The 23066-nt window shown below is 43.5% G+C and overlaps 1 protein-coding gene across 3 annotated transcripts in view; it reads left to right on the forward strand.

The window, feature by feature from the left end:
• Positions 1 to 851: 851 nt before the first annotated feature.
• CALN1 (calneuron 1) overlaps positions 852 to 23066 on the forward strand; it is a 183500-nt gene continuing 161285 nt past the window's right edge. Inside the window, exons 1-4 of one of the 3 annotated variants that reach the window (XM_007054161.4) lie at positions 852 to 1373; positions 9934 to 10027; positions 15778 to 15885; positions 20378 to 20502. In XM_007054161.4, the coding sequence (XP_007054223.1) occupies positions 20385 to 20502 (118 nt within the window). In that variant the 5' untranslated portion in view covers positions 852 to 1373; positions 9934 to 10027; positions 15778 to 15885; positions 20378 to 20384. The remainder of the gene's footprint in view (positions 1374 to 9933; positions 10028 to 15777; positions 15886 to 20377; positions 20503 to 23066) is intronic. The other 2 variants (XM_043530933.1, XM_043530932.1) reach the window with 2 other exon arrangements.

Raw genomic sequence — 23066 nt, forward strand, 5'->3', positions numbered from 1 at the left:
GGGCAGAGCCGGAGTCCAAGACCCACCGTTCTGGGTGAGGTGGGACTGGAGCCCAAAACCGAGTCCCAGCCCCGCCACCCTGGGGCTGAAGCCCTTGGGCTTCGGCGTCAGCAGTGAATCTAACGCTGGCCCTGGCGACCCCATTAAAATGAGGTCGGGACCCGCTTTGGGATCCTGACCCACAGTTTGAGAGGCGCTGCAAGTCTCTCCCCTTCGGTCTCTCCCTGGGAGTTTTCTACGGCCTTGAGTCTCCCTCAAGGGGACTCTCTCTCTTTTTCTCTCTTGGGGCCTGCACATTTTTTTCTCCTTTCTCCTGGGATGCTGCTCTGGGCTGGGTGGTTTATGTCTCTCCCCTTAATCCTCATCACTCTTCCCTTTCCCTCCCTCGAACTCTCTCTTTGCCCCTACCTCCCCTCAGCTCTCCACCTCTCCTCTCTAAATGTGCCCCTCACTTCCTCATCACTCTGCCTCCCCCCCCTCTTAATCTGCCCCTCAGCCCTCTTACCCCCCCGACTTTTCTCTTTCGCTCTCTGTCCCCCACCCCCTTTATTCTCTGTCCCTGTAGCTCTGCCCCCAGGCCCCTCTCCTCTCTGCCTGTCACCCTCTGCCCCCCCACTCCCTCTCCCCAGCCTCTCTGGGCCTCGGGCCGCTGCTCAGTCCCGGAGCCCCAGATCTGCAGGCGTGCGCCTCCTGGTGAGGAAAGAGTTACCAAGGGCCCTGGCGCAAGGTGTCCAATATGAAACGGCTCCCGTGTGCAGGAGTTTTACGTGGGCAGCTTCTCCTTGGGAGGGGAGGAAGCTGTCGCTGGCTGCCTGGCTCCGGGGCGGGGGGTGCGCGTGTGCGGGGAGGCCAGGCGCTGCTCAGCCGCCTGGCAGCAGAGCGGGGAAAGCCACACCGGAGCCGGCTGAGCCCAGGTTCCCGAGCCCCAGGAGGTGGATGGGGGGGCGCTTCCCGAAGCCGGGGAAAGGCGGACGCTGTGACTTGGCCATGGGCGGCTGGAGGCACCAGGCAACTGCTGCATGGAGTTTAAAGGGAGCCCTGCCCGGGGACAGGGAGCACTGACGGCCCCGGGGCGCCCCTGGGCCACGCGTCCCGCTGCCGGAGATTGATCCCGAGGCTCACCCCTCTCCTTCCCTGCCCCCGCCCCATGCCCCCCGCTAAAAGGGGAGCGCTGGAGCCCCGCGAAAGCCCGTGCTCGCCTCGGGGGCTGCATGTTTTCTACCCGCGGGGCGTGTGACCGGAGACTTCTCGTCTTGGGCGGAGGAAAATAAACCACCACCGCCCCCCCGGCCAGCAGCGACCTGGAGGGGGGCCGAGGGAGCCAGGGGAGAAAACCCGTAGCGGCGGCGGCGGCGGCGGCGCCTGCTGGGGAGGTGAGTACAGCGGGGAGACGGAGCCCGGGGCGCCCTCGCCCCCTTCTGCGTCCTCCGGCGGGGCTCCCGGGCGCGGGAGGTGACCGCGAGTAGCCAGCCCGGGGGGAAGGTGTTTATTGCACGAAAAGAATATGGGGGGGGGGGGAGGTGTGTGTGAGAGAGAGAAAACCTTCTGAACCTGCTGAGAGCGGCGCGCGTGTGTGTGTGTGTGTGTGTGTGGATTGTGCAGCTGTGTGCTGGTTTCTGACCATCATTTGCTTCGATTCGTGTGGCGGTGAGGGTCACAGGATGGTGCAAGGAAGAGTAGCGTGTGTGTGTGTGTGTGTGTGTGTACACAATAATGTATGCATGCGTGTGTGTGTGTACACAATAGTGTGTGTGTGCACAATAGTGTGTGCGTGCGTGTGTGTGCACAATAGTGTGTGCGTGCGCGTGTGTGTGTCTATAGAATATGCACATCTCCGTATTCTGTTAACCAGTCCCATCTGCTGCTGGACAGTGGGCTCGAACTGGGGGATCCGGGCCGATTGGCAGCCGGTTCGTTAGGCGCAGAGAGATTGCAGGCGGGAGGATTTTGCACCTGGCGGTTAAAAGGGGGCCCCTGGTGCTTGATGGGGGGGCGTGGGGCGTCCAGCCCTGGCTGTTGGGGTCTCCTTTAGCTAGTTTTGGGTGCGCTGTCCCCCTTCCGCCTCCGATAGTCTCGACAGAAGGTTGAGCTGAATATTCCCCCCCCCCCCCCGGGAAGCAGCAGAATGGGGGGGGGGCAGGGCTGAGGAGGGGCCGGTGACACAGCGGGCCGGTGGCAGCGTGGCTACATGTGGGCTGCCTTGCGGAAGCAGCAGGTACCCGCCCCCGGGGGAGGCGATGCTTTGAACTTGCACCGTGTCTCGAGGGGGGGGGAACCTTGCGCACAAAGGCCACCAGCATCCTAAGCAAGCACAGAGCAGCTGCAAAGACCCGCTGGGGCGGGGGCAGCCCGTGGCCGAGCGCCAGCGCTGCTCTTTGCATAGGGGCAAGCTGGGCACAATTAGAAGTTGTTCTTTCCCCCCGGGCAGCTTAATTTAGCTGTTGAGCAACAGGTGGGGCTGTAGCTGGGGGAGGAGAGGAGAGAGGCAGTAGGTCACTGCTGCATGAGGAGGCTGCACTGAGCTTAACACAGTTAAAGGGCTACAGCTGGGCCAGAGGGTGAAGGAAGCTGTGTGTAGACAGAGAGATATCTCCTACCTATCTACAGTTGTAATACACTGTTTGTATTTATAGCAACTGTGAAACACAGCATTTGTGTACACACATTCTCTCTGTGCACGCATTATTTCTCTCTTTCTCTGTGTATGCATATTTTTTCTTCCCCCACCCCCCCATTATTTTCAATAACAATCAGTAACACAGACCTATATCTGCTTTGAGTGTTGTGTGCATCCATATGGGATATAGATTCGGGGGTGGGCGCACACACTCTCACAAGACAGAGAGGTACACAAGTTCTCATTTAACAGCATCCCACTAGTGTTCTATTTTATTTTCCAAACACCCCCCAGGCCAAAGAAAGAAGATACACACTTGTTTTGTAGCTGTGTAATACACAACTCTGTAGGTAGGTATAAGTAGATGACAGAGAGAATCAGAAAACAAAGAGCTATGATTTCCCCTCCATTTGAACGCCCAGGTCCAAATTAGTCCATTGAAGTGAGTGAATTCACACCATGGATGAATTTGGCCCATAATGTCCACTAATCTTAATGGCAGTAATCAAAAGGTGATGGTCCTATCTGGCATATGCACACGTGTATTAATAGGTTTTATGTATTCAAACATACATTGGTTCATTTTATTTTAAATATAATTTCAACCACTGAAAGATGATCTGTAGTGATTGCATCCTGATTTGTCTACTAAAAGAGCAAAAAGAATACATTTAAGAAAGCCTCCCTCTTAGCTTTCTTGCTTTCTGAGGTCTTAAGGATGTATAATACCATTTCAGCAGACACTGATAAGCTATTCAAAGAAGTTTCTCCTAACATTTTCCAGCATGTGGAAACTGCAGTTTTCTTAGTATTACCTGCATAGCGTTTCAATTCTTAATTGTGCACAGTGCTGGATTTTAGTGTGGTGATGGTCATTTCTCTTTTGAAATTCATAATGATACTGACTGCCTCAATGGGAAAACTATAGTAGAATTTGATCCATTGTGGAAATAGCTGTCCAAGTCATCATTGGTCTAAATGATCTATATCAATATTATCTATATATATCAGTGGTTCTCAAACTTTTGTATTGGTTACACCTGTCGCACAGCAAGCCTCTGAGTGCAACCCCCCCCTTATAAATTACAAACACATTTTTTAAATATTTAACACTATTATAAATGCTGGAGGTGAAGCAGGGTTTGGGGGTGGAGGCTGACAACTCATGACCCCCCACATAATAACCTCACAACCCCCTGAGGGGTCATGACCCCCAGTGTGAGAATCCCTGTTATATATATGTATTAAAAAGAGAGAACACGCCACATTATATTTATTGTGCTTATCAGGCTATTTAAAAACTCCTAATGTAATTGGAAATGGGATTTCTTGCACTGGACGTGATTGGTTATGGATTTGATTGACTAGGTTGCTTACAACATGTAGGCAGCTGACATCAAAATAATGCTTTGTTTTAAGTCCAAAAGAACCATGTAAAGAATTATCTGCGATTAGACCACATATATATGATGTCTTAGTGCAAATAAAAGTCTCTCTAGTCTTCCCTCCCTCCATATTGTTTTGTAGTGAGCCTTCCATTGCAGGGGTAATGTTTAGGTCACATTGGCTATACTTTTACTTTGCATTAATGCTGATGTAAGCTTCCTTGACCTGAAATAATTTACTGTTCCAGTCTCATACAATAACCAATGGAAGTTCAACAATATAAATTCCACCAGGTGAGTACCCTGAAAGTTTTCATTTTAAAAAGACTGTCCCAGCTGTTTTACTTTATGGTATTTCTGTAAAAGTTTATTTATTGCAGGAAACTTTTTATTACCTCATATGTGTGGCAGGAGAAGCTTTGATGTGACAGATTTACCCCTAGTCAAGTTTTCTAATTTATTCTAGATCCTGTACTCTTTTCCTTGGCATATGCACTGCCCCTACTGAGTCAAATCTGCCCTGATATCAGTGAGGTAGCATGGGGTGTAAGTCAAGGCAAAATTCAAACCACACTGTATGTGGATCTGGATGACGGTACCTGTGGGCCAGATTTTCGTCATGCAAAATATCCACGTGCAGTAAGGACTGCAGGATTAGACCTCTCAGGGTGAGCTCTGTCTTGCAAGGTGCTAGGTATGCATCCTGCATTTGACTTTAGGTGGGACCCAGCCTGGTTGTCACTGGCAGTCCCCCCATTAATTTCAGTAGTGCAAGAAGAAGGCTCATTATAAAGTATGCTTCTTCATGCTGATGAATTACATTATAGTGCAGGGCTTTATAGAAACTACATATATTATGGAATCTCTGGCCTAAATTTACACTGCAAAAATTGTATTCTGTTTAAAGATACTAGTTGTATATTCAAACCTTATTTTTATATAGAAATTCTGTTTTATCCCCCTCTCTCATTTTACACGAGGCAGTTATACTCTCTCTCTCTTCCCCCCTCCCCCCACTTTAACATCATGCAGTCCTTGTCCAATCATAATGTGGTTCAGGATTATGCTGATGCATCTTATCTATGGCAGATCATTTTATATATATATATATGTACACACGTACACACACTCTCTCTCTCTCCTGTGGCCACTTGTTCCAGCCTTTACCTCAGCAGAACCAATGCAAACCCAATCCTAATACATTTCAATGGCTGGTCCTCTGCTTCTGATCCAGGCTCCAGAAAACCTTCCCCTCTAAGTAGTAATGCAAGGCAAAATCCTTCCTCCCTCTACCCCCAAATGATGTAACTGGTAAGGCAGATGAAAACATTGCTTAATGAATGGCAAGATAACAGCACCTAGTTAGTATTCAGGTTTAATCTTCAACAGTGATTTGTAAATTGAAAAAAACAATGCCTATGTAAAAATTGTTTGCATTAGCAATGCTAGTTTGCATCATTTTAGCCAATTTCTGCATGCATAACATTACTGAGTCAGCATGAAATGTAGCTGACAAAATCTGTTAATAGATATAAAAGAAAATGGGAACTTTTTAAATGTATCATGGGATTGTAGAATGTCTTTTAGAATGTTTGTTTTATTCAGTGGAATTGGGTTATGGCAACTAAAGCAATTATTATATGGATATTATAAATAATATCAAGTCTCTTTTATATAGTAAGCAGTACAATAAAATGTACTTAGCTGGGATATTAACTGGAGGAACCAATATCGATAGACAGACTTTCTGAAGGTAGATACTTGCTGATTATACTTTACATCTGTGAATTTGACTTTGTGCTCTAAGCTGTAAACAAGAAACTGTTGAAAACACAGGCTATTATGTAACAGGACTTGGATTATCGTTAGTGTGATGCAATAGAAGAATGCCACTTTACATTATTACTTATAATTAAATGCATCCTGCTTTGCTAAAAGGCTTAAAGGATTAAAATGTGGTTTAGAATAAAGACGCTAAACAATAGTAATCAAAATCACATTGTGGATTTAGTCTTCTGAAACTGAAATCCAAGAGTATGACATGAAACATGTATAGAAATAATGAGGTGGTTTTAAAACTGCCCTTTCATTCGCTGAACTTAATTTCTGTTTATGCACTCTTTGTAGGCATAGTTGTACATACCTTTTTACAGCATAATAAAAGAAAACCTTAAACATCTGCACTGCATACTGTCATTAAGCCTGGTCTCATGGCTATAGTATACACACAGCATATCTCCGCTTTTCATAAGTGACTGTACTATTTAGTCTGGATCTGAGGTTTAGGATTCATGTCATTTGTTGCCTGCAGCCATATCACTTTGCGCTGTGATCCTATCAGCATAAATGGGAAACCTCCAAGGAGCACTGAGATGTTCCAGGGCATAGAGTTGGTAATTTAGTAGTTGTTACGCTTCTCTCTGAGCCAGGAATTAACCAATGCCCCAGTGTGGTGTTAAGGAGTATTGTGTTGGTGGTGGTGCTGGGTCAGTGTCTGATTTAATCTCTCTGCCTCACTAAGTTCTTTCACCTTGGTATTTGAGGGCACTCATACAATAGAGTGGCTCCAGATTTTCACAGGTGTAATTCAGATAATCTGGCTCTCGATCTTTCAGGTCAGGTCGAAACAGAAGATGTGATCACTTATGGTCATTAAAGATCCCATGGTATTTTTTACAAGATTAAGGAGAGCCATTCCCCTCAACATCAAAAAATGTGGGACACAGTGTGGGGCAAGACCAAGAATGAGGAGGGTGGGGTGTGTGTACATGCATGCACCCGCACAAAAAGTATTAATGCAAAACACTCAAAGTACCGTGGGATCCACTTCTTTGGTGTACACAACTTTGTCGTCACCTCGCTTAATGATCCTTTGCTAATCAGTTGCTTTCAGCAATAAGAGTGAGAGGGAGAATAGATCTGTTTGAAATGTAGGTAACTTTGGGACTAAGATGAATGACGTTCCTTGAAATGAGGGACAGTTGAGTGATATGATGCCCTTGGTATCCTGGCCAAAATCCAATTCAGGTCATTACATTCTGACCTAAATTCCACCTAGATATGGAAACAATTGTATAGTGTATTTAATTTGTCTTCACTTCCTGCCCATGGCCCTAATCATGCAAAGGGATCACTATGGTCAGAATCTCATTGCGGTCAATGGGACTAAGTCAGTATGATGCTGTGAGAGTGGACCTCTCTCCACTTTTCAAGTCAATGAGCTTTTGCCCATGTTTCTTTGTTGGCAGGGTTGGGGCCTTTAAACTGTCATATAGACTTGCTGAGCACTTTTAAATGACTGCCTAGTCTTACAAAACCTTACTAAGGTAACTAGTTTTTTTTGTTGCGAATAATTCCGTTGACTTCAATTCGGGACAACTAATGGGCACAATCTCTCCCATTTAAGTTAATTGGCATTTTGCCATTGACTTCAGCAATGATGGCAGCATGTGGGTAAGGTTTGCTTCTGTGAGTGTGTATTTGAAGGACCAGGCCTTGTACAATAAGTTTGTTAGCTTTCTGAAGCATTTGGGGAGCTATCTAGATGAACGATGCTATAAAAATGTCAGATTGGTGTGTGTGTGTTGATACACATTGCCCCATTTTATAGAATTTCTTGATCTTACATATTCTGTTTTGTCGCCTTCTAAAAACTGTAATTTAAGTGAAATGCCTTCTTTCATATTAGTTTTTTCTGCATAGTATGATATCCTCCAGGGCAATAATCTACCTTGAAGTATTGTCAGCATGTCAACTGTTATGTAAATGAGATTCCAAACAGTTAATTGACCCAGCTAGGGTATTACAATTGTGAACATGAAAGTACAGAGTTAAGTCCATGGAAAACAATGAAATGAAGTCTACATAACTGTTTTCAATTATTCAGTCTTAGTGATTCTTTTTATATTTCAAGAAGCGACATGAAAATCTCTCTGGAGCTAACTTGTTTACGGAGCACCAGCAGATTTAAAGCACTGCCAGCATCAGACTTCTCTCTTGTACATTTCCTTCAAATAAATACTGAATAAAAATACGAATCCTGTAATTTGGCCATCCAAAGAGCTAAACACTATGCTTCAGCAGGAAATTATCATTTCAAAATCTCAGGACAGCTTTGTGACAATCTTCCAAAGACCAGTACCCTGAGAAGAAAGAATTGCATAATTTCTAAAGAATTTCAGCACTTTACTATGGAGTCTGATTATCCCATAATTATCACTTATGCTTTTAGGCCCTGATTCAACAAAGCACTTATGCAAGTGCTGTAGTCTGACTGAAATCAGTAGGACTTAAGTTTGTACTTAAGTACGCTGTTGAATTGGGTACTAAATGCATAAATCCTATTGACTTCAATGGAACTGCCGCACTAGATTAAGTGCTTTGCTGAACTGGGGCTGTAGGCCTTAATCCTGAAATCTTCTCCATGCCAGGAGACCCCCCGTACCCATGCAGAGTTCATTGTACGATCATATATTTAGGGTTTATTCTTCCCCTTAACCTGCTCGGTGCTTAGGTATTATGGTAACTGGTGCTATATATAAATTTCACAGATGGACAGGCAGTACTTAGCTCTTCTCCTTTGGGTGGACATTATGAAGACCTTAGATAGTGGTGTAAAAAATATAATAATGCTTTGGAATCCTCTGCATATCATAGTCTGAAAGCTCTCTGTTAATGCATCTGCAAGATCTCCTGTAATAATAAATAGCCATACAATTTTGGAAGAGTGTTGCTACTGAATATAAGCCTAGGTCAAATGTCCTGGTCTGATCAATCTGGGACTTTGGAACTCTACATCTACACCCTAATTTAAGGACTGGCTACTTTCTCTACAATGTACTCAACCAAAAGCCTAGATCCTAAGACCCCATAACTTTGAAACTCAGATCTGCATGTGAATTTTGTATGACATTTCATCTCTAGTTATTCCAATTTATAATTACCCTCCCCTGTTTTATTACTTTCTGTCTCATTTATGATATTTGCATAGCCCCCAATTACCATAACATCTAGGCAACTTCACTAAGATTTATCTGCTGTTGCTTTTAGAAATGAAACCATGCAAGCTGTACAATAGCTTCCTTTCAGGAAGGGGGCTGGTGAATATCACATTCACTGGAGTAATTAATTGTCCCATTATTAAAATTAAATGTTTTGGCACTCTACTAATAACATCCAATCAACCCTGAGGGTATTTGTAATGCCATGTTGTTTTGTTAAATCTGTTGTAAAAATTCTTCATTATTGATGTATTTCCATTTATTATTACTCAGCTGTGATACATTCAGTCTATTATGAATAATAACTTGTGTATATATTTTTTTTTTTAAATTGAGGCTTTTTGTTCAGTATACTCTAGTGCAGATAGGGAATGCTTTGAATTCATTTCTTCAGCTTTGCTATAACTGTTTGAAATGAAGGCAGTGGGACATGGGGAAATGAACTAAAACATGATGGGGAAAAGAGTCCTTACAACACTCGTGATAAACAAACCCACAACAGCCATATCCTCTGTTGCCAGTGGAAGACAAGGTCTTTAAACAGATTAAGAGATGTACAAATGTATAATCGGAGACTTAAAGATGCATAAGTGACATTTCCTTGCTACTTTGATGTTCTCTTAGCAAAATCTTTGAAATATAGTTTTTTCTGGCTGCTAATGATCTTATTGTGTCAACATTCTACTCCTTTCCCTAGACCCTGATCCTTCAATGAGCTCTGTGTGGGCAAAAAATGAGATAAATTACTCTAGAAAGAGACAGATCTCAGATTTTTTGGGACTTAACAGTAAAGATCCTTAGAGTATTTGCTGGCATAAGGGGTGGAACAAACAAAGAAGATAGTGCGGAGACTCTATTGCACTGGTGACCTTTGATGGCCCCATTTGTTCACTTAATCACTGTTGACTTTATTCAATTCTCCATACACCAGGTGCTCTGCTGGTGAGGGGGAAATTGCTGATTGCTAGATGAGAGGAAAGAGAAACAGCGATGACTACCACTGCATGCCAGTAAGAGGGAAAACAGTAAGTAATTGCTGGGCATGGATTCAGAGAGATCTCTCCTGGCATCATCATTCATTAGCAGGGTAACCTGCTTTGGGCAGAGTCTAAAGAGAGCCAGAATGGGAGATAGCGATGAGATAATGCTTGGGATAGGTGCAAGTAAACACACAGTATAACATTTAAGTTCTTTCATAGTAGATGTTCTGACCTGGGCATTTATGCGGTGTTAGTAGGTGTGGTATCTTCACAGATTCACAGAGTTTAAGACCAGAAGTCAGCATTAGGTCACTTACGGTATGTCTACACAGCGAAGAAAAATCCGTGGCTGGCCGGGGGACGCAGGCTGTGGGACTGTTGCATTGCTGGGTAGAATTCTGGGCTCGGGCTGGAGCCTGGGCTCTAGGACGCTGTCAGGTGGAAGAGGGTCTACACAGCAATGAAACAGCCCCGCAGCCTTAGCCACGCAAGCCTGGGTTGGCTGACATGGGGCAGCCATGGATTTTTCTTTGCTGTGTAGACAAACTTGTAGTATGACCACCTGTATAATTCAGGCCATTAAATTTAACCCAGTTACTCCTGTACTGAGCCCAATAACTTGTGTCTGGCTAAAGACTATCTTCCAGAAAGGCATCTAGTCTTGATTTTAAGACAGCAGGAGACAGAGAATCCACCACTTCCTTTGGTAGTTTATTCCAGTGGTTAATGACCATTTCTGTTAAAGATTTGTGCCCCATTTCTTGTTTGAGTTAGGCTGGCTTCAGTTTTCAACCTTTGGTTCTCTGCATGATTAAAGAGTCCTTTACTACCTGGTATTTTCTCCCTGTGAAGGTACAGATACACTCTAATCAAGTCACTTACCAATCTTCTTTTTTATAAGCTAAACAGATTGAGCTCTTTGTCTCTCACTGTAAGGCATTTTCTGGCACCCTCAAATAATTTCTCTCTCTCTTTTTTTTGTACCTTTAGCAACTATGTCTATTCCTTCTTCTTTTCTACTCATAAATTTTCAGTAGTCCATGGCTTCCAACTCTATTGTAGAGGCCAACACTTTGGCATAATTTTTTTAGGACCCTGGACTTCACTGAAATTTCTCACACTCTGAAGCTTACTTGGATCGAGGCATCCAAGGGTGCACTGCAAGCCAGACTTGGAGGAAACAGTCCTCTGGGCCCAGCAGACAGGCTGAGACTAGAGCTGGTTGGAAAAAGGAGTTTTTCCTGTGGACAATTTTTACAAAAATACCGCCCCCATTCCCCACCCAAAATACATTTTTGTTTGTTTTCCATAGAAAATTTCAACCTTTTTGGTGGAAAAACTAAAGTTTTTCAGCCAACCCCCCAAAAATTTTCTGCTGAAAAATTTCTATTTGGAAATGCTGTTGTGATCCATTATGGGATTTGTAGTTCAGGTACGTCATGCTCCCGTTCTCCTATATGAGCTGGGGCCCAAGGCCTGACTACATCTCCCATGATGCGTCAGTGTCTCCCTTGCTGAGTCATCATATTATATCATGGGAGATGTAGTCCCACTGGGGAACCCAGCCCATAGAGGGGAATGGAAATGACAATGCTCATAGGTAACACAGCTGCATTTCCCAAATGACGTTTTGGATTTTCAGGCCTTTGGGGTTTTGATGGAAGGTCAAAATTTTCCATGGAAAGCACACACTTTTTGCGAAAAATGTCATATAACAGAAAAATAGTTTTGGTCGGAGTTTTTGACCACCTGAATTGCAGAGTGGGAATGGGAAGCTATTGAAAAATGGTGAAGGGATAGTGAAAAGGAAGCAAAGGAACTAGTGCAGGGCTGTCGGAGGGTAAGCAAGCTAGGGGATTGCTGGATGGCTACAGAAAGGGAGGAAGAGCTAGGGGGACTAACGGAGGACGGCACGGGAGAATTTAAATATAGCTGAGCTCTTGGGGACTAAGAGGAGAGTTGGATGGATCTGACCCTTAAAGATGATTTAGATTTAAGCTGAGGATCAGGCTAGTTCCTACTCCCTCTTTTTGTTTTTTTTAAATTTAAACTCAGTTTTCGTTTCTACTGCTCAGAACTCAAAAGAACCTTGGCATTCTTGAAACTTCTGTGTTGTTCAGCATGATGCCTTTTAAAGTGACCTTCACTACTTTTTTAATAGTCAAGTTTTCAGGAGGAGGGGAAAACCCACCACTAACAGAATTTGGGGTCATCACACCTTATACTTGTCAACAACCTGGAAGCTCCTAGGTAATGAAATGGCTTTGTGACACTGCATCCATCAGGCTAATTGCTCAGGTTTTGTTTCCTTCATTTCCAAGAACTAAACTGCTTCCCAGGTTATATCCTTAACTGTCAAAAATAATCTGAAATGTGTAGTGACCCCTTACCCACGATGGGTCATCAGCAGGGATTGAATGTTCAACCTTCATTATTAAAAGCTTGATCCATTACCCACTGACTTCAGTAAGCATTGGATCAAGACCTAAAAGCACAGGCCTTTACTACTTGATGGGACACTAGAAGGGCAGGGCTCCTAGTTACTACCAAGGATTCTTTCCCAGGTGTCTAGTTGATAGGTCTCGCCCACATGCTCAGGGCCCAACTGAGAAGTGGGGAAAAATTCTATCAGAGAACACATGGGCTATTCTGCACTCACAATATGCATAATGGGCTTGCATTGGAGTCCACGGAAATTTGGCTCTTAATAAAAAAAAATAAAAAAAGATAGAATGAACAGATTGTGTTGCCCGTACCAATGTAGCAGGGAAATCCATTTGTGCAGCCTAGGGTTGAAAGAGATGTAATCTCTTTGATATTTTGTCCCGTGTACTTGTAAAGTGCAAGTTCACTGCATGTAGGTTCTTCTGCTCAGAGCATGTCTCGCTACTTGTTACAAAAGAAATGATTCTGTAACAACCTCTCGCAAACATTTATGATGCAAACACAACACGGTGTAATAAGCATTTCTTGTTGTTTTTTCAGTATTGAAATTTCCCACTGGGTTGCCTTGTGATCCATGAGCTATTAAGAAGGGCTGTAAGCAGGTGAAGTTCCCACCCTGTGCTGCTCATAATATATACACACTATATATAACCCCAGCTTACCCTCTCCACTCCTTCCTGGCATATTGGCTTTGTTGATAACTTAAATAGCCGCAAATATGTAAACTTCATTCTAGGTTTTCTCCCTAAGATTGTCTATTCTTACAGCTTTCCCTGTAAGACCTCCTCTGTCCCAGACCTTATTTCCCTCTGCTCCAGAGACTCCCAAGTTCTCTTATAGCCTGTTTGGAGCTCTAACAAGATCCACCTACCAACATAAGTGAGCTATAATTCTTGTTTATCTTGAGGCACTTAAGGTTTTGGTGATTAAAAAGAAGACCTCTGCATTCCTATGCAGGGTCCTAGAATCTGGCACACTGTTAGAAGAGCCAATCGAGCACTCCTGATATGCCTGTTAATGTGCTGAATATACTTTCTGTTGCTGTACTGAGACTTTTTGGGTCCTTCCAAGTTCTTTGCAGCTGGATCTAGTATTGAAATATAAGGAGAGCCAACTCTATGCCCAATAGGAGACACGCAAAAAGAAAAAATACACAGTCAGCAACAGCAAATCCAACTACTAATGCATAAGGTCAATTAATACTCAGACTAATGGAGGGGTGTTGCCAAACGCACATGTATGCAACAGGTTGTTGACTCTCATTAAATATATTGGCTACAGCGGGAGAGGTGTGGATTAACTCCAGAACAGTTGCTCACATGAAGGAGGTCATGGCTAAAGATGGCTCTCTGGTTATTGCCTTTTCCTGTTAAACCTGCAGCAACTAGGGCAGAATGCACCAAGACAACAATGAGGAATATTTGGAAAGACAACTGTCTCACCTGCCTGACACGCTCAGAAGACAGAGGGTGAAATTATTCAAGATATGCCCCACTGATGCACAACAACCTGTCTGTGTTTTATTCTGATCTTTTCTTTGGTCCAAGTTAGAAGCTCAATTATTAGCCTGATTCATACAGATATCTAAGACTGTATCAGCAATCTTTCAACTCAGTGGGAAATGGGTAAAGTGCCAGAGATCTCTTATTTGCCTCAGTTATTGTACTTGACCCTTCCTCCAATTTTGTTCAACCCAGCCCCGCTACTTAATTTGGTGAATCTTTGCAAAAGGGGCTATAAAAGGGCCTCAGGGTGCTTTATGGCTCATAAATGTGTTACCCTACAATCTAATCCTTTCTTTCTTATAAAATCTACTCTTTGATTGCACATCTTCGTGTGGAAGGTACTTTAGGAAATCACTGGCAATCATATATTGCTGGACATAATGAAGAATTTAAGAAATGTTGCATATTTTGGTAGCCATCACATATCTGCCAGTATAGTTTCAGGGTAAATTTGAGCAATCTATTGGCCAGAGCCACTTAAATTATCCTAATCCTGCAGTGTAGGCTTCAAGCGCACTTAATTTCTAGTTAAAAGAAAGTTTCCAGTTTAACAATCGGATGAATTTTCAGTAATGTCTGAAACTCTTTTTCTTAAACACGCCAAAGGAGCTAAAGACGAATGTAAGCTACAGAAATGTTTCTCTACCTTTTGATACCAGGGACCAGCTTGCTGCCTTTCTAAACTGTGTCAGGGAGATCTCGGGGACCAGCACTGGTCCATGGACCGATCGCTGAGAAACACCAAAACACCAGTTGAATGAATAATTAGTAGTAAATCATTTATTTGGTGAAATTCACTTTGTTTTCCTGTTTAATGAATTGTCCAGGAGCATCTTATATTTTTCCTCAAATGTATTTGTACCAAAACCCTGACAAATATTTGGAAATGCTGCTGCCATGCATCGTGAGACATATAGTCTGACTGGTGATCTTGGTTTCCCCCGAACCAGCAACTCCCTGAGGCATCATGACAGCGTTTCCAAATAAAATTTTTTGGGTTTGGGAGAGTCTTTTTTTTTTTTTTTTTTAAATGAAAACTCAACATTTCCCATGGAAACAGACGCTTTTTGCAAAAAAAAAACAAACTTTTTTTCATTGAAAATTCAATTTTCTTCCAAAAACCATTTCCAGTGGAAAATTTTCAACCTGCTGTAGTATTCATCCAGCTTCACCAGTGTTGCAGTCCCTAAATGAGAGTCTGTCTGTCTTGAACTATGCAAAATAGTTACATCATGGGAAAAGCATACCAATAACTGCTCTCTTCAGCCTTTTTTTGTTGCTGGTAGTTTGAGGTGGACTTCCCGCTTCTAGGCTGTGTTGAGGTTGTTGGGAGAGAGTATCACACAGAGACTGACTGGTGCCAACTGGCAAAGGACTCAGGGTTGTTTACAAGCAGCTCCTGTCTCAGACCTGATAAACTCACTACCTCTAATACACCACTTTCATACTATTATTCCATAGAGGGTAGCATGTGAGGTCTCTACTGAAAGCTTGTATCTTATCAATACTCATAACCATGGCAAGATGTGTGTATGGGTCATATTTAAGGAATAATGTAACTATATGGAAAATTATGCCTTTATGGTCTTGGAGTAAAAGTTAGTCAGCACGGGAATCATATGTCTCGGTGTTGGCCCATTCAGGTGGCAGGAAGTTGTCACCACTCCCTGGCTAGCTGGCTACGTAATGTATTGCTTAGTGCACGAACCCAGAAAAGTCAGTGGAAAACCATCAAGGACAAACTATAAACATTGAAACTACCTGGAAGTGAAAAGGAATGATAGGCCAGTGAGTGGAGCATCCTGTTGGGGAATAAAGACAAAAGACCGATTCATTATATCACAGGGTGGAGAAAGGCACTCTGGATCCATTCACTGAGGAGGGGGTGCTTCATGAAAGACGGGATCCTGTCTCCTTGCGGCTAGCAAATACTGGAAAAGGTTGTACTTGCAGGTGAGAATCTGCTCTGTTGGCCAGGAAAGGTAACTATTAATATGCGCTAACCCTAGTTCACATTTTATTATTTTGTTTTGTACGTAACCATTTGTTTCTATCACTCTCACTGGTTTCTATTTGAATCTCTCATCTTTCTTAAATCTGTATTACCGTGACTGAGCTCAAGTCCTGTGTGTGGTACAGGCATGGTGGGCTAAGGTAAAATGGGTAAGCTGGGATACACTATTCCTTTGTGATCAGAGGATCTGGGATTTCTATGGTTATCCAGTGATCAGGCGCTGGACACCATAGGAGGACACTTTATAGGGACCCAGGGGCTGGGAGCATCTGTTGTCAGGGCAAAGACAGGGCTGGTGTAGCCCAGAGGAGACTGCTTGAGTACCTGACAGGCAAGTTGTGTTAGGGAGTTAACACCCAGATGATACCGGTAAGATTCCCTCACAATGGAGGCAGGTGGCAGGGAGGTGACTCTCAGCCCTGGGTGCCCTGAAAAGCGTCACAATGGGCTACAGAATTGGAGATCAGGTGTGTGGTGTGAAACCCGTTCTCCCAGCCACAGTCACTAGCGTTATGAGGTGGGGTGGATCCTCCACAGGAACACCCCCTTTCTTCTTTGCTGACCGTTCCAGCTGTGAGCTCAGCCAGGCAAAGGATGGGTTTGCATTCTGCAGCTGCTCCAGAGGTGGAAACTCTCCAGATGGAAGCGAGAGTACCCTTGGTGGTGACTCTCCATCTAAGGAAGCACTAGGTATTTCGTGTATCAGCTACAGAAGCTGCTTCCTGCAGGACAGAACTCTGGATTCTTTCTTATGCCGTCTCTGTAAAAGGGCAGAATAAAGTGCTGTGTCCCCTTTCCCACCTAACGAGTTAATGAGGAGAAACATGTTCACATGGCTATAAATTTAGCAATAGGGACTCCGGTCACATGCCAAATGTGAGAGGATGCTGGGTGCCACCTGCTCTCAATTGAGCAAGAGTTGGGCTGGGTAGCACTGTGAGGTCTCCTGAGAGCAGGAATGTCTCTAGGATAGTAATGCTGCCAGCCTAGCTGCTCTGAAGAGTGCCAGGCAATGCCAGCCCCTTACTACACCTGGTTGCTTCCCCCTATGAAAGGGTTACACAATGACTTGCCATTTCTTTTCCTTTAAGGCATAATCTCTTTCAAGAGTTCCTGCCTGAGCAGTGAACCACCAAGGCTATGTCTTTAAATTACCATTAATTAAGTGCTCAGACTCATTAAGATAGTCACTTTCTCTTTATTGCAGGTGAAGAGGAAAAGGTCAATGTTTCTACCACAAAGGGCCTTCCTCAAAAAGACATTAAAACATTCAGTACAGTAGTGTGAATACAAATGAGAGCGGGCCTTGTCTTGCAGACCTTACTCAAGCAAAAACTCCAATTGAAGTACTGTGTGGTTTGAGGTCTGGCAGGGTCAGGCCTACACGGATATTTTGTCCCTGAAGGTGTCGTGCTCCTCTAATGCTTCCGAAAGTGTTTCTTGGCGATTGCAATTTACGTAAGTTCAGGACAAAGAGGTACGCAGGGTGAAATCCACCTGCCTCACACCAAGCTGGAGTAAATCAACTTGACAGTGGGGGGCTATCTTGGGGCAGGGAGAAAGGAGTATACTCCTTTTACCAATTTGCAGACATAGCCAGCCCTGCAACTTGTCCATAGTTAATAAAGGATGTCTACTGCACATGCCCAGTGCTAAGGTATGTGGCTGCTTGGATTAGTGTAATCATGGACCTGTGGGCTATCTTAACATCTCCCTTGTCTACACATAGTCCAGCTGTGTCTCATTTAGGCAGTGCCACGTGCAGTGTTGTTCTTACCTCCTGCAGCGGAGTCATCTTGTTTCCAGCACACTGGGGTCCTCTGTGACCCTGCTTGTGATAGGTAGATTTTGCTCAGACTGATCATGCAACAATTCACCAGCAAATTTGACAAAAAGCGACCTCCTGTCTATAAACAAACTGTCTGTAATAGAGCACATCACTGATTACCAGATGGGTTGATATTTACCCACTCTCCCAGAAAGCCTTTGCTTGTTTCAAAATATTTTCCCTTTTTTGTATGGCACACCCACAATCCAGGTGTTGCAATCCAGATGTTCTGCCTCATCTCTCTCTAGGGAGGATTCCATTCTGGTGGCAGGAACCTCAAACTTCACTCTGCTAGCAGTTGGATGTAGATTTCAAACATCTCCAAGTTCAGGGGATGGTTAGCTGTGGTATTTTAAAAATCATTATAAAGACAAGGATTCACAGGCCTGATTTTTAAAATGGTTAGGTATGCAGTTACATGCAGAAATCCATACCTGATTTGCATGTGCAGTTATTGCAACTGTACACACAAATTGGGTAACCCCGGACACCAGTTCTGGCCTGTTGTGTGCCCTCAGCTGCCTGATTTGTGCATGCACCTAGTCAATTTAAACCTCTGACCCTGTGTGAGGAGTTGAGATCTGGATTTTGGATATCAAACTAACCCCAATATGTGACTGCTCAGGTTTAGGGATTTGGTTTAAGCCCCTCTCTAATTAAATGGGATTTCAAAAGTCAGTATAGTTGCTTTTATATTGGAAGTATGATTATGGAGAAAACATGCAGATCAATTTATGTTTAAATATTTCATTGTGTGACATGACAGCCAACATGAATGCACAGCTTGCTGGAACTGCTGTCTGTCTGGTCAGCATTTAAATATCCAAACCGGCACTGAAATTGTGTTCACTGTACTCCTTTTGCTGTGTATATAAAGTTAGTGCCTTGGCAACACAGATTAATGTATCGGAGTGAAATACTTTAATTGGTAAGTGCTGGGAAATTATCTATTTAATGAAAAAGAAAACCTATTTATTTTTGTAATGTGCTGCTGAAGAAACTAGTTCCCAAGTAAATATATTTAAAAAAGGATTAGGATTTGTTTGCATAATTACAGCAAGAGAACTGCTATGTATGTACAAAGTAATGACAGGGAAACAAACTCTCTTTCTCATTCTGTGTTACCCGTGTATCAGGTTGGTTTGCTCTTTAAGGCTATTTAAGCTTTCATAAACTCAGTGAGGCAGAAAGTCATTAATTACAGGATTAAGATGTGTATGTGTGTGTATATATATATATATTGAGTGTGTGTGTGTGTGTGTGCATATATGCATCTGTTTTATTGACTATACTAAGAACATATGGTGGTGTAAGAGCCAAATCACCCCTGTAATTATTACCCAAGTGTGGCTGGAAGTTGAGGACACGATTCAATAGGTGGCACTTGTCTCTGGGAGGCAGTGCTTCAGCATGAATGTAGAGGTGATGTCCTTTGAGTGAGATGCAAAGGAGAGACCCTATAATACGTTTTTATAGAGAGCACTCCAGGGATCAGTTCCTCAGCTGCTATAAATCAGCACAGTCAATGTGGCTACATCGAATTACACCAGCTGAAGATCTGGCCTGAGGTATTTTGGCCTGCGTCCTGGCCAAATTCCAGTTTGTGTAAAAACCTCGCGCCAGAGCCTCAGCTGGTGTCAATCGACACAGCTCCATGGAGGCTGCTGTTCTAGCCGCTGAAGGTGGACCCTTTACGCTAGAACATGTGGTGCGGCTGGGATGAAGTCTGATTTACACCAGCTGTGGATCTGGCCTACAAACATTTCCGTTTCAAACCGTTTCAGTTGATTACAGCGAACTTGCTCCTTTCCTGTCCATCCTAAATCATTGTAGATTATTGCTATGTAACTGCCATTTTTGACTGGGGGAATGGCTGTCCTGCAATAGAGGGTGATGAACCGTACCCTAGGTTGTGGTGGGCATTGCTTATGCTGTAGGTGAATTGCAAAGAAGTTTCCATTGCAGTCTCCTGGGATGCTTTCGTAGTAATACTTTTCTGCAACATTCATATACTGGGATGAAAATGTTCATCTCCAGTCCCTGCTTGAAGGTGAAATTCCTTCCTTCAGCAAGAACCATTGCAGTTAGAATCTTTAAACTGTGGCATGGACATAGATCTCATTTAGGTTTGGTACTCAGCTCTAGTGCTAACATGTCCTGGCTCAGATGCTCAAAGCTGCCTAAGGGGTTTGGATGTTCAGTTTAAATTAATGGGAATTGGGCGTTTGGATCCCATGCGCAGCTTTGAACATCTCAGCTCTGATGCCTTGTGATTTTTTTAAGAGTGCATTTTGCACTCTATTAAATTCTCCAGGCTGAACATTGCTAGGTAAATGCAAAGGGGGATTATTTTTCTAGGACATCTGTATTCTGCCTATGCTAACTCTCCCCCCTCATGAAGAAGTCACTGTTATTTGTTTAGTTCCTGGTGTAGTGACAAAATTAAGCCTGCAATCCATCAGTCCTGAGCTTGGCTTCTCTGAGCATTCATCATTCTGAGATGCAGAAGGTTTTAATATTACTGCTCTTTCAAAGATTGCTCACTGAAAAGAAAGAATAGACAAAGTATTATAATGAGTCTTCTGCTTGTTTTTCGTGTGCAGGGAGAAGATGCCATTCCACCATGTAACGGCTGGCTTGTTATACAAGGGGAACTACCTGAATCGATCACTCTCTGCTGGCAGTGACAGTGAACAGCTAGCCAATATCTCTGTGGAGGAATTGGATGGTAAGGAGCCTTGTTTGAGGTGGGAAGGGGGTAATTAGGCAGTAGGAAAAGGCAGTCGGTGGGCCTGCATTCATTTTATTAGTTGCGTAATCTTAAAATAACTTGAACGTCATTCTGAGTGTGAAGTAGAGAATAAAAGGTTTGTCTGAAGTGGCACAGCTTACCAGATCTAAAATGAGGGGAAGGCCACAGTCTAAAGTTGTATTCAGATCTCAGGTCTGATTTTAGCTTCAGTCTCTGTCCTTCCATCTTCAAATAAGGCAAGAGCTTTTAAAAGAACAAGAATGTTCTGTATGGGCCAAATTTTGCAGGAGAAAGTTGGACTAACATTTTGGATAAAGATGCCTTGTTCTTTACACACGGCCAGGATCTGTCTTCCTAGATGTACCATCACATTTGGTATATGGCCATTAAGCAAGCAGTTTTCTGTCTGTCTATATCTATTTATCTAGATAGATATGTGGAAGCTGAATGTGGCTCTGGGGCTGGAAAAGTGCTTTGCGATTGACTTCTCCAGGTCAGTGATTCAGGTCATAAGCCAACTTTGAATTGATGAGGGTTAGAAAGAAACTTTCCTTGTGGGTAGATTATCCCATAAACTACCTACTGTGGAGGTTTCAGAGTAACAGCCGTGTTAGTCTGTATTCGCAAAAAGAAAAGGAGTACTTGTGGCACCTTAGAGACTAACCAATTTATTTGAGCATGAGCTTTCGTGAGCTACAGCTCACTTCATCGGATGCATCCGATGAAGTGAGCTGTAGCTCACGAAAGCTTATGCTCAAATAAATTGGTTAGTCTCTAAGGTGCCACAAGTACTCCTTTTCTTTTTACCTACTGTGGAGTTTCTTGCACTTTCCTCTGCAGCATCTGGTTTTGGTCACTATCAGAGACAAGACACTGGGCTAGATGGACTTGGGGTGTGATTCCTCTGTTCTTGCCCAGGTAATTTCTAATCATAAGTAATTACCGTTTGATGGCTCTTCTGTGAGCAACATGGAAGACGTTGAAGCTCTTGGTCTACTTCCCAGTGGACCTTTTGTACAAGCTCTGCAGAGAGCTTAATGATTCAGTGAGCATGGAAATGGAGCTAGATAGAAACCGTCCCTCTAGAACAGGGTTTACACGTATTGGTGGGGCAACATGCAAGCAAGCCAAGTTTTATATGTTCTGAGGATTAATCAGATCTCACTTACAAGCTTGACAGGTCTGTTTTATCTCTACTCTCTGTAAGTCAATTTTGCAAGCTGTACATTAATTTAAGCTAAGAAGACAAAAAGTATATTCTCCAAATATGTTTGTTACAATGATTTTTCCCCCCAGTGGGAATTTACTATACTTATTAAAGGTAAGAAATATACAGTACCTAATATAAAACACTTTAAACACAGTTTAACTAAAAATGTCACTTAAGGTACATCACTTAAGGGAAGTGTGCAGATTTTATAGCCACACTCTCATCCTTATAAATTTGGATGAGAGTTTGGGTTTGGTTGATATTATCGCTGAGCTGGCTTGCCCATTGTGGGCTGCAATAAGGAAGAACAATGTGGTTAGGTAAAGTTTAGATGCTCTCATCGTTGATGATCAAACAGGTTAGCACAATGCAGACAAGATGGTAGTGGATTAAGTCTTGCTCAAATGCCGCTCTGGAAGACTTCGCTGCTACACACTAACCAGGGTGTCCCATTTTAATTCCTCTATAGCTCACAGGCACCTTACTTCCTAGTGACTGAGGAAGGAATTGCAACTTATTTATTTAGAAGATTTACATTTAGAGGCAAGCAACCAAACAGAAAAGCCAGGTCTCTGCTCTGAAGTGTTTACATATCAGCGTCAGACAGAAGGCAATCTCTCTGTCAGTGCAGTTTGGCCTCTTTGTGGTCTTGAACTGGAGTAATCTGGCAGTGAAGACACCACTGATCCTGTAATGGCAGAAGGACTTCTGTGCCATTCACCCTCCCTGCTGCTAGCACTGCAGGGAAAAGGGGGCCTGGCTGAAGAAAGGGAGAGTGGCCAGAATACTGCTGAGATGTGCTGATTCTCAGTTGTATTTTCACTCCTCTCAGGCTGTTTGCAGCTGGCCTTCAAGCGGCTCTAACATAGCACAGGGAGACTAGCCCCGCACAGAACAGTGACAGACCAGAGATTTAGGCCCTCTTAACCACCCCCACCCTACTTTGCAATTTGGCCACCCCCCCAATCAGGTAAAATTCATGCATGTTGTCACTGGGTGGACTCCATTCTGATTTCACCGGCTATTGGTCATCACAAAATTCAGCCCAGGGAGTGAAGGTGCCTGACCTAAACAGAGTCAATCTGAATATGAATCACTGAGTTGATTACTGGTAATTAATGTGAAATGTCATGAATAAGTGCTGGGTAGCTGGCTTATAAAACCAGTGGCAGTTGCTGTGAATGTTAATACCATGTCAGCTCATCGTGGTTTGTGTCTTATTGTAATTGTGCCGTTGCACTGGAGAGCAGCTTATTTCATTCATCTCTGTTCACAAAGTTATCCCACTCGCTCTTCAAAGTACAGGAGTCTGAGCTCTTTTGCTAGTCAC

The sequence above is a fragment of the Chelonia mydas genome, chromosome 17, assembly GCF_015237465.2.
Source record: "Chelonia mydas isolate rCheMyd1 chromosome 17, rCheMyd1.pri.v2, whole genome shotgun sequence".
NCBI classification, from domain to species: domain Eukaryota; kingdom Metazoa; phylum Chordata; order Testudines; family Cheloniidae; genus Chelonia; species Chelonia mydas.